At 43.6% G+C, this 12,681-nt stretch overlaps 1 protein-coding gene across 5 annotated transcripts in view; it reads right to left on the bottom strand.

Moving 5' to 3' along the window:
- Window positions 1–11,913, bottom strand: part of RIMS1 (regulating synaptic membrane exocytosis 1) — a 409,384-nt gene extending 397,471 nt beyond the window's left edge. For all 5 annotated transcript variants that reach the window (XM_054721883.1, XM_054721881.1, XM_054721885.1 and 2 more), the window contains exon 1: window positions 11,750–11,913. In XM_054721883.1, the coding sequence (XP_054577858.1) occupies window positions 11,750–11,913 (164 nt within the window). The remainder of the gene's footprint in view (window positions 1–11,749) is intronic.
- Window positions 11,914–12,681: the final 768 nt, after the last annotated feature.

The following is a 12,681-nucleotide window of genomic DNA, read 5'->3' as shown; positions in this document are numbered from 1 at the left end:
TAAATCAAACCAAATTTGAAAAAAATAAAATAAACAAATTGTTTGAATTTAATGGTTAACAGAAACCATTGGAGAGAGTGTGACAGTATTAAAAAACACTGGACCATGAGAAAAAGACCCAAAGTCTAATACCTAGTTGTCTCACTACTTAATAATGAAAACCTGAAAGAGTCTCTGGGCCCCAGTTTTCTCTTCTTAAAAATGAAGCTGGGCCCTGGCCAGTGTGGTTCAGTGGATAGAGCATTGGCCTGCAGACTCAAGGGTCCCGGGTTTGATTCCGGTCAAGGGCATTTACCTTGGTTGCAGGCACATCCCCAGTGGAGGGTGTGCAGGAGGCAGCTGATCGATGTTCCTAGCTCTCTATCCCTCTCCCTTCCTTCCTGTAAAATATCAATAAAATATATTTTTTTTTAAAAATGAAGCTGGGCCCTGGCCAGTGTGGCTCAGTTGGTTAAATGTCATCCCGTGCACCAAAAGGTCTCCGGTTCCATTCCAGGTCAGGGCACATTCTGGGGTTATAGGTCTGATCCCATCAGGGTGCATGTGGGAGGCAACTGATCAATGTTTCTCTCTCACATTAATGTCTCTCTCTCTCTCCTTTTCTCTATAAAATAAAATTTTTAAAAAAACCACATTCTTTCATATCTTGGGATGAGGATTAAAAAAAAGTGAAGTTGCAATAAATCTTCAGTGATTAATGTTTCTGTTTGATTGCCAATTCTTATGATCTGAGGTCTCCAACATCTGCCAGTGATGCTGCCATAGGGACAGGAAGTTGCATGTGCTCTATTTGCCAGCATGGGACTAGATGATCTCTCAGCTCCCACCTAAAACTCAACTCAGTTCAGCTATATTATGTCAAAGGCCAGTGCTTTGGCGTCCTGACTTACAGACTGTGTGATTTCAATTCAACAAGCACTTATTGAGGACCTAGTAGCCATCAGCTACAAGGGGGATGCAACAAAAATACAAAGATGATAAGAGAAGATGCCTGCTCTCAAGGAGTTTAAGTCTATGAGATGACTTAACTGAAAGGCATTTTTTTTAATTAAAAATATAATCAGGACAACACTTTATGGCCATGTGCATCTGATCTAATTCTAACTATTAAATCAGAGAACATATATTGTACTTTATACTGTTACTGAAGTTAGTGATGCTTTAATTCGAAGGAAATGTTTCCATTAAGCATGTCTGTCTAGAAGATTACTTTTTAAATGTATTATTTATAACTTCCCACAATGACATTCAAACACTACAAGAACGCTGTCCTTCAAAAAGATATGAATGATAAATTAAGAGTAAAGTAGACCATCTGAAAACTGTATTTCAATTTAACCTTGTAATATCCAGTATGTAGTAGATTCTCCTAAGTTCTGGCCAACCTGGTTCTTTCAACAGCCCAAAAACACTCAGCTCGTTTTCTGCTTTCAGAATTTGCTGTTAGAATTCCCATGGTTAGAATAACCTTCCCACTCCGTCCACCTACTCATACTTTACTAATCCATCCAGCAGCCTCAGGTGACTCCTCCACTCCACATCCTATAAATCCATTCATTCATACACAGTTTTAAGACTTCAGGCACCTATTGCATGCCAGGCTCATGCTTATATGAAGGATATAAATAAGAATGATCCTGCTTGCCCTGGCTGGTTTGGCTCAGTGGATAAAGCGTCGGCCTGCGGACTGAAGAGTCCCGGGTTCGATTCCGGTCAAGGGCATGTACCTTGGTTGCGGGCACATCCCCGGTGGGGGGGGGGGAGGGGGTGCAGGAGGCAGCTGATCGGTGTTTCTCTCTCATCGAAGTTTCTGACTCTCTATCCCTCTCCCTTCCTCTCTGTAAAAAAATCAATGAAATATATTTTTTAAAAATTAATGATCCTGCTTATGCTGTACTCAGGTGAGACTGTCACATGAAAAATGTATGACAGAAATGTGCACCAAGGACAAATATTAAAATTAATCTGGGAAATCTGAGAAGAGGTAGCCCAAGTTAATTTGAAATGTTAGATAAAAATTAGGTAGATTAAGAAGGAAATTCCCAGCAGAGAGAAAAACACAAGTGGAGTCACCAGGCTGTGAAGCAGCAATGATACCTTGAGAACTAGTGCAGTAAGGCTGTGCACAGACCAGCGAAAGGCGGTAGTGAGCAAGGTGCAGATTAAGAAGTTTAAACTTTACTCTGGAAGCAAAGGGGTCTTCCTGGTGGGACATAATCAGATGAATTTTAGAAAGATTCCTCTGACCTCAGTGTGAACCTCAGGTGGGAGGAACCCTGACTGGTGGCAAGGAAATGAATTAGGTGGTTATTGCAGGCAGCCAGGCGAGTGGTGATGAGTGTCAACATTAAGGTAAAGGCAATGGAATTGGAAAATAAATGAGAAATCCAAAGTATTCCAAGGAGAGAAAATCTGTAGGATTTGATGGTGGCTGAATAAGGAGCTGCAATGGGGATGCTACCATAATGACAGGGATTACAGAAAAGCATCATGTTTAGGCAGAATGTCAAGAAATTTATGATGGGTCACAATCAGTCTGAAGTGCCTATGAGACATCCAGGTAGAGATATTTAGCAGGTGGTTAAGTACATCAATCTAAAATTTGGAAGAATATTCTAATGTAATAATATAGATTTAGGAATCATTTAACATATGACTAAAGCCAGGAGTATGCTAAAGATTGACCAGATACTGCACATAAAATGGGAGGACTAGAAGGTTGGGAGTAGACCAACAGGAAGGCCAACATTTGAGAGTCAAGAGAAGATTGAATAGGGACATGTAGGAAATTACATGTCTTTTTTTTTTTAATTTGCACTACCTTACCATATAAATTATCTGCTTCTTGTGGCCTGGGACTGTGTTTTCACTTTGCTTTGTTTTATTGTATGTGTTTCTCCAAGAGTCTTAAACTATGCTGCCTTTATGGAAGGCAGGGCTAAATAGTCACCTGACTAATTAGCAATCATAGTTCTACTCAATAGTGACTATTACAGCTTAGACCTATGAAGCTTCAAATATCACGCTATCCCTTTCTAATAAATGTGTCTGGAACAATACTCAGACAACAGTATCTTTTTCAGAGTAGTATCAAGTTTTTACTGCAGGTTGCTATATATTAGGTGGTTAGATTTAGCTTAGGGTACATAGACTTCTGTAAACTGAAATATCTAGCTTAATTAAAAGAATACTTGATTTTTCTCAAATTATGTTTTTATGAAAATTTTCATGATGATCATGGGAGTGTCAAAGTAGAATATTCTTTGTACAATTTTTACCCTTACCCAAATTTTAATATCCAAAATAAATGAGCTAGCTCATTTCACTATCCCTTTATTTCAGATACCAGGATGTAAAATAGATCCATTTCCCTCCCCCCCCCCCCGCCCCCATAAAAGAAGGGTTAGGTAAGAAGACTTAAGCCGCAATATATTACAAGACAGAGCTATCTAAGGAAGATAAAGCTGCTAAGCTGTGTGAAATATAAAAGGAAAAGCCATTCGATTAACTTTACTTTTGTTTTCATCTATTTCTACTAATACACCAAGTAATCTTTCTTACATGAATAGAATGCCTGTATGTGGACATATATTTGAAGAAACCTGATACATTGATTTATATATTCTGCAGATATTTCAAACACCATCTGCCTACTTTTCTAAAATGTGAATACCATAGATTGAAAACAAAACAGCTAGCCACGTGAGTAAAGACCTTCTCCTTGCATTTGTTAAGAGCTATGTTTAAGTGGTCAAAACAATAATGGGGCACATGAGGCTTGTATACTGATTACTTACAACTTTAAAATAACTGGATAGTCTTGAGAGTATGAACACTTCTCAAATATCAATCAGAATGCTTTGAGCACAGAGAGTTGGGAGCTAATTAAATAGGCTACACAAAGTCTAACAAATATATCCAGAAAACTTCATCAATAACTACTACTGCAGCAGTTCCCTTTAGTAAATATGCATACCATGTACGAGAGCCCATTAAAAATAGCTAAACTGTGTGAGACATATATATGACAGTACAGACACCTTAATTGGTTTTCAATTCACATACCTTCTCTATGTAAATAGAGACAATAATTACCTGACATAACAATGGGGAAATGTGTACACTAATAATATATAAATCATTAGCAAGATATTACCCTCTATATCATACAAAGATATCTGTTTGGCTCATTATGGTTCTTTAAAGGAGCTACTATCTAATTGAGCACATTAATTACTTTCAAATTGCACAAAATTACTTTCTATAACATTATCTTATTTTACTATCTAAACTTAAGAGGAGTTATCAAAATACTACATTGTAAAAATCTATTTAAATGTCTTCTCCCAACTAAAGGCTGCTTTTTTGCAAGGCCCAAAGGAGAATTTTCCCAAAGAGAGTCCTGTAGGCAGTTGTAATTCAGAGCTACTGTTACTTGAAAAATGTTTTGAAATTTTACTTTGCCATAAAAGGTAGCATTTTACTGAGGCTCCATCAAAGATAACACTTCCTTCTCAGCAAAAGCCTTTCCACTTACCAAACAATGAGTGTCAAGACTCTGTACAACTTGTTTGCGTTATTGATAAAATATATATTATCGCTGTTAATTGCTTTTCTGAAGTTTCAAATGAATAACTTGGGTCAGGGAGAGTAAAATTTATAAAGAGGAAAACCATATAATTTATCATCCAGATTGAAACTGAGAGAAAGAGGTACTATCCATAATTATACCATGAAATAGGCATAAACAGATACTGTCCTGGGCAAACCAACGTGTACATTCACTTTCCTTTTAAACAAGTCTATGTTGTCTTTGAATAAAGTTTCATGTGTACAGGAAATTTTCATAAGAAAGCAACAGAGGTAGGAATATCTAAGGTAAATTCTGCAATATATTCCCCTCTTGTCATCCACAGAAAACTGTCCTAGATCAAAATAAGTGTAGATAAGCTTGATGTAAGAGTATGAAAATATATATACAGAAAGCCTAAGACATCCAGAACAAAAACCTTAAAAATTCTTAAACACATATAACCCATTACATTATCCAACACTAAAGTAACATGAAAGTGAAACTACTACCTCACAAGTATATGCGCCCTTCATTCAACTAATTTTGAAAATGAATAATTTATTAAATTCAGTGACACTAAAATTATCAGAATGTTTCTCTAAATTTTTTTTTTCTAGTAAGAGATGAGGAAATTACCCAAAGCCAATTTCTCTTCTCATTTTTGAATTAGGATTATTGCCTTTTAGGTATTTCAAAAGTTATCATTTTGCCCACATTGCTTTTTGTGCTAAAACACATTTATGAGCTATTTAATGAGAAAGGAAGAAGGTAAATATACCCTCAGATCAAATCCTGGACTCATTTTACCCTTTGTCTCCTTGCCAAATTCTCACACTGGTAGGTGCAGCCCTGGCCACACTGCATTGCTGGCATGACACAATGGATGGGTTTTTCTACAAGAACTCATCTCCACAGGACCCCTAGTAGCTGTAATAATCACAGGAAAAGATGATCTTGGGATTCTTCCACACAGCCTCATAAAGTTAGGAGGGCAGCATTAACAATTCCACTTTACACATAAAGAAACGGAGGCCAGAATCTAGTCCATTACTCTATCCAACTATCTGATGCTTACCTCCCTTTGCCGTGACAGTGTTAAAACCTACCAATTAAAACATAGTAAGAACTACGCCAACATTGGGCTATCAGTAGAGGGCTCTCTATTCTGCCCAAACAGCCCCAATGCCTGACCCAATTCTAATACCTGAAATGAGGGTCTTAACGTTGAATTGTATAGGATATGATACTTTGTTAGAAATAGTCTACCTAATAAATACAATTCACAATTCAAAACAATTGTAGGGAGAAGAGATAACCTCATGGTGGAGGATGGTGGAAAATAGCTAAGGTATTAGAGCAAACCAGCAAGGAGATCAGAAAAGCCCCAGGTGCATAGGGGGCTTAGTGAGTCACCTGTGGCCAGATCTAGAGAGTGGAGGGAGGAGGACTTGGAAAGGGATAGAAAATGCCACTTAACCATGTGAAATTCTTCTCTTGCTCCTTTTAAGTTTTATTCTCTGGACTCCAGGATCAAATGTCATGAGCAAAGGGTCAGGAAGGTACCTGACTAGTTCTGAGAATTTTACTAATATTCGAAAACTAATAGAATACTGACAAATGGGTTTCTCATCAGGAGGGGAGCACCAGGCAGAGTAAAATATGTAAAGTAACCAGAAGGCACTCAGATATGGCAGTCTTCCCTCCCAACAGAAGAGGGAAACCAACCATAATGGCCACAGTTTGATGCGCTTTTCAAAAGACTTACAAGAGCACTAAAGACCTAGAGTCCATGTACATGGTCCTGGGTTCTATTACTCTGGTTGCCATGTGCCTTGGGCAAATTTACTTCAACTTTTGGAATCATGCAACTCATATCACAGGACAAAATGTAAAAAGTTGCTTAGAAATATAAAACAGACCATAAAGATAAAATGAAATGCAACACTATAGACTATATAATCCATGGTACACAAATCTGTCCATCTACATATCACACATATGGAAGAATAACAATATTATTTCAGGAATTCCCATATTTGCCATCTTTCCAGGAAACTTACTATATACATTGAACGCAAATTGTTCTCCAAATTTAATACGTTGAGCAAATAACCCTTGCAAGATGTAGTGTTTCTATTCAAGTCAGCAGCAGCACATATAGCCCACACAGGTTTCCGTATTCTACTTTTAATTTAGTAACCTATTTACTTAAACAATGGTGCCCCCTCAGTTTTGGTTAAGAAGGAACACAAGTTGAAAGAAAGTCAAGACAGGTTGGCAAAAATGTGAACTAGTCTATTACCCTCCATTCCCTTTAACACCTCACCTCTTTCATTGTTTAGACTTCCCTTTTCTATGTTTCTTCCAGGAGTATTTGAGAACTCAGCACTGAGCATGCACCTCTACTAAGATAGGTATTTGTTGAAAATGGTATTTGTTGAACATAGTTAACCTTCCCTAACATTAACCCTATCCATCAATGGTGTGAAGGAGACCAGACTCGGAGGGAAAGGTTGAAAGTTCTCCCCGTCTTGTGGTTTCCTACTTAACACAGAATCTCCTCAGAACAGGTAGCCCCATTCTCAGGGTTCAGTCACTTTCTCTCATTACTACTGCCATTTTCATTTTCCTTCTTAGCCATCCTGACTCAGCATTATGACAGAATATTTGGGGGTGTACAATATAAAAATCTTTGCCAACCCCAAGGAAACCAGGATGCCTGCATACATGAGAAGTCTATCCTTACCCCTCCCCAGCTGCCCTAGTCAACTTTTCGTTCTCTTCCCAGTTGCTAACTGGGGTCTCTCATATTGAGCTTATGGATACATTTCAAGCCACACTATCGCAATTGCTTGGAGGGGAAAAAACCAGTGAAAGCGTTCTGCTCCTTCTACTTTCTTTCTCCTCTTACAAAGGAAGTGGATATTAGGGATGTTTGAAAAGTCAGTGGTTAGTTCCTTGTTAAAAAGACAGGGAGAAGTCCAAAGTCAATATTCTTTATAAATCAATTCACACCACAAATTGCAGGATTCATAAGAAAAATGGAAACTCACGGAATCCCAGTTTAATTTTCTTGCCTATATTTACACAGTAAGTGGCAGGACTAAATCTAGAACCCCAAAATGCTTGGATCCAAAGTTAATGGTTTTTCTACCATAGCATGAAGCTTTTTATTATATTTGAACTAGAGACAATCCCCCTGCCCTCAATCCACAAGAAAACTATTAAATAGAGTGTGGGTGAAGCTGCAGGCCCTCTTAGAATCAGCAGCTGAACTTCTGAATCAGCCTAACCTTTTGCCAAACCACAGCTCTGAAACGAAGGAAAGAGAAGAAAGGTAGATGAAATACAAGCCTCTTTCTGGTAGGACAGTGTAGTGTGTGGGAACATACTTGGATTTGGAATCAAAGGTCTGCATTGTATGTCAATTGTAATTTTAAAAAGTTATTTAAAAAAAAAAAAAAAGATCTGGATTTGAATCCTGACTTGGCCATCATGTGAGTCAGCTGAGGGTATTACTGGAAATCTGAGTATAAGATGAAGAATCGAGGATCGTGTGACCTAACTTACCTTCTGTGCAGGCTGTTGTGAGAATTCAAATATACATATAGTAAACTTGAGCATAGTTCAACTATTTGGCATGTGAGTCAATAACCACTTAGGATAATGGCCAGCATGAGGTAAATGCTCAATAAATGTTAGCTTTATTTAATATTCCAATATGGTTCTCAGTCTCCATTCTCAAACCATCCCTTTAACTCTATTTCTTTTTTTCCTCTTCTCTACTATTCTGTAGCTCCTTTCTCTATGAAGTGTTTATAAAAAAGGAATAAGATTTTAGATCTTCAATAGATCTTCTCTGATTTAGGTCCCAGATAATGCAATTTTCCACTCAGGTAATATATTGGCTCATGGTGTCTGGTGACAGTTACTTAAAGGAGTATTCATTGAGGAAGTTAGGTTTCAAAAAGTCTTCAGAACACGCACACACACACCAAAAACTCTATCAAGATTAAAAAAGACCTTTTATTTTCAGGTAATTAAATCAACCATTAAAATTTATTTGCAGGAGTCAACTACTTATTATAATATACCAATGGTATTTAAAATCAGTGCAATTTGCAAACAAAATGAATTATTTTTTATAATAAAGTACTTACAATTTCAAATAAATTTTTTTTCTGAAATCTTCAGGTGAAAGTAGCTTGATTATTGTCTTCCACTGATATATATTTAAAGACATTATCAAGACCAAATTCACGTAGCAATTTACAGTCAAGGCTGATTAAACTATATTTTAATTGATAGTTTGTAAAGTTTCTTTGGCATATTTGCCCATCACTTTTCTACCTTCTATGTATAAATGTCTGTTTTTATACATTGTGAAGGGACAGAGTATTCACAGTAGGTAGCTCAAAGTGATGGTTCTGCAGTGGTGACAACAGTGAATTTTAAGTCTAATCGCTCTGTTACCAGAACTTCAGCTTTGTATGATCTGTTGCGAATTTCTCAATGTGTGATATGAGGGACCCAGCATTACCATAAAAGCTTATCTCTGACTTAACAAATGTTTCAAAGCCCTGTGGAAAACACCCTGTCTTCATATCTATTGTTATGCAAAGTTTAGGAAAGGCCAACACCTTTGACTATGTGTTATTAACTCCTATATATACTTATGGGTCATCTGAATAGCCCCTCTGATCCCCAGTTTTTATGGCATAAAGTGCGCTCTAGAAAAATGTACAACACTGCTCCACTAATTGCAGTCAATTTGACACACTTACATGGCAGCAAACTGGTATTCCAAAACACTCACCGATCTGCCACTGCACAAAAGGCCGAGGTGTTTAGCAGTGGAGGCTGATTGATAAAGTTAATGCAGAGGTCCTGGATTATAGGGAGCTGTTGTATAACAGCATCACATACTGCAATATTGTGTGACTCCTTGCTATAAAGGAACCATATTTGCAAACCAGTGGACAGCAGCCTCAGGAACAGTGGCGGGGAAAGGTGTTTTAGACACGAATAGTTGGACGGTGCTCCTCGTGTGTATTCATCTATAAAGCCCATACAATCTTACCATTGCTGTCCTGAGGCAGTTAGCAGGTCTGAGATTCTGTCCTGAAAACTCACCTACTCTCACTTAAACTCCCTCACTCTCCACCATCCCTGAAACAGCCAGTGACGGAGCATGATGGCCACTACTTGCACTGTGCCTTCCCCTTCCTATCCGGACCCTGTCCAGCAGCAGCCCATGGTTTTCCCTGGCTGCTGGAGGCCTCCATCCACCTGCTGTTTGCAGCAAACACCAAAGGGGACAGTAGCAAACCTGTAAATCCTGACCAGCAGAGAAGGTGCCCAGAACAAGTGGCAGAGGCTGCAACCAGTGCCGACAGACGGACTGACAGCCAGACAGACAAGACAGACAGCACCATCAGACACCATCCACTACTCCCAGTGTCAGGAGAGGGGAAGCCTGCAGCACCAGGGACGTCACTGTTCCCGGGAGGGACAGGCAGCAGATTAACGAGGGTTGTGCCTCCCTCAAACCAGCAGGCTTCAAGCGTCTGGGGTTTAGTTTCTGGATGAGAAGGAGCAGGGAATCCAGAAACCTGCTGCTCTTGACAGAAGCAGGCCAGCTCTGGCCTTCCAAGTCAATGGCCCTTTTCCGAGTCTACAATGGAAAGGGCAGGGGCGACTGGATTCCTACACGTTTGCTGTGACACGGCACCCACAGCTCTCCCTCGATATCCCCCTCTCCCATCTGGGTAGCAGTTACACTGGCGGGGACCCATCAGCCTATGAACGCCGCCTCCCTCCGCCCCTGTCCTGCGAGGCACTGCCGCACTGAGGGGAAGCGGAAGAAACCTTCGGTGGCGGCATCTCCTCTTCGGGAGGCAATCCTAGGGGGTGAGGAGAGCCATGCTGGGTGTGCCCCCTGCCTGGCTCTCACCCCTCTTCCCTTCTGTGTCTGCCCCTCCTTTGCTGTTCAGCTAACTCAAGATGCAACAGGTTCCCTTTGGCTCCTCGTGCCAATCCCGGGCCCCCGGGTCCACTTCTGTCCCGGGCAGGGTTTCTAAATCCCCGCACCCCTGAGGTGAAAACTTTCCTGAATGCAGGAAGACCTGCCAAGGGAAGGCAGGGTGGAAGTCCCCTTCAGCTCCACTCTAGGTGTGATGCTAAGGAGCAGCAAAACCGACTCTGGGTGCCGGGACCTTGTAAGAGCACAGTGTCACACACTCCTACATCACCAGCAATGGGCCTGGCCCCTCCCCAGACACGGGGCACTGGATAGGGATCCCCTGAAGGGCTGATGGGCTTTAAAGAAGGGGAGATGTGTGCACATACCCAACCCCCCTATTGTGCTGCTTGCACCAGGAACTGAGCAGGCCCCAGAGGTCTCTTGGAAACCAGTAAAGAGGAACCTCTATTTTATTCACACCAGACTCCCTCCCCATCGGCTTCTCCCATGATTACAAACTTTGCATTGTCAATGGCTTTACATATATGTAAGAAAATGTGACTGCACACCGGTATTTTGTGTAAAAGACTGTGCATAAAAGGTGAAAGAGAGTCTGGGGAGGCAGGTTCCCAAAGATGGCAACTGCCCCCCAATAAAGACCCAGCCTCGATCTGCGATGTGAACGAGTACCAAAATGAGCACTAAAAATAAGCATTTTTCGTCTGTAAATACTGACACCCTTCAGTGGGGTAACCCCAGCCTGCCAAACAACTCCAAGAAGAGCAGAGGAGCTATTCTCAGCACCTCCTCTGCCCACCTCCTCTTTCCTTCCACTCACCCCCTGCCCCCTAGCCTGCTCCCAACCCAGGGCCCTTCCGCTTGGGTGGGATCCGCTCTTCTCAGCTTCCACACATCCCAGCCCCAGGGTGGTCGCTGTCCACCCAGCCCTCCTCTGCACCCCCGTCTCCAGCCTCCCTCCCCTGGCTTCCTGGGCTCTCGGCTCGGTGACATCCTCTCCTTCCCCCCGCGGTCCCCCTAACCTCTTCCCTGCTCAAGCCCAGAGCCCCCGGCCCCAAGGAGGGCGCCTCCGCCCGCACCCCGCACCCTCGCCCGGCCCCCTCCCCCACCCCCAGCCCAGAGGGTTGGGTGAGTGAGTGGTGAATGGACCGAGGGAGGCACGGAGGCTCGGGTGGCGCGGCTGGGGGGTGGCTTACTTGAGCATGGCTTCTTCTTTTTCCTCCTCTTCCTTCTGCCGGTCCATCACTGCCATGATAATGTTCCTCTCCTCCTCGGTCAGGTGGCTCAGGTCGGGCAGCTCTTGCATGGGGGGAGGCACGGTGGGTGGGCGAGCACCGCGGGGCCCCACGGCCGAGGACATGGTCGTGGCCTGCCCGCCCCCTCCTCGGGCTCCGGGCTCTCACCTTTCGGGTGCACGCCCAGCAGCGGCGCCCCTGCCTCCCTTCGCTTCCCTTCACAGCGGAGCCCTCCGGGCGGCGGGAGGAGGAGCGGCGGCGGCGGCGGCAGCAGCGGAGCCGGGGAGACGGCGAGCCCAGTCTCTCATGGCTGTTTGCATCCACCCAGCCCCGGATGCTGCCTTTGTTTTGGTCGCCCCAGCGAGGCTCGGGGCTGCCCGGCCGCCTCCCGCAGCCCAGCCTCGGCCGGCGGGGGCGGGCAGGCAGCGGCGTGGCGGGCGCGGCGAGGGGGCGAGGGCTCGCGGCGCGGGGCTCGGCCGATCCGGGCGGAGCGCGCGGGGCGGGGGCGGGGCCGGGGCCGGGGCCGCCGCTGCTGCTGAGGCTGCTCCCGGGCTCCGCTGCCTCCAGTTCGGGGCGTCGGGTGGGGGGAGAGGGAGAGTTTGGGTGTCCGTTAGGCGGAGTCTCGGAGGCTCTGCTCCCGGGTGATGCTGCTGCTCTCGCAGACGCGGCTGCCAGCCGCTCAGTCCCGGAGCCGCTCCGCCCACGGGCACCCACCCGCCCACTCCCCGGGTCCGAGCCAAGCGAGCCCCAGCCGCTCCCCCCACCCCCCCGCCCCGCGCCCTCGCCACCGTGCGCCCCACCTCACTCTATCCCCAGGTACCCCTCACCCGTGAGTCATCCTCCTTTCCCCGTCTCTGGTCTATGTCATCCTCGCCAGCCCTGTTGGTTCCTGG

Source organism: Eptesicus fuscus, chromosome 10 (genome assembly GCF_027574615.1).
Source record: "Eptesicus fuscus isolate TK198812 chromosome 10, DD_ASM_mEF_20220401, whole genome shotgun sequence".
NCBI classification, from domain to species: Eukaryota; Metazoa; Chordata; class Mammalia; order Chiroptera; family Vespertilionidae; genus Eptesicus; species Eptesicus fuscus.
This window is presented reverse-complemented; position numbering and strand designations above follow the sequence as displayed.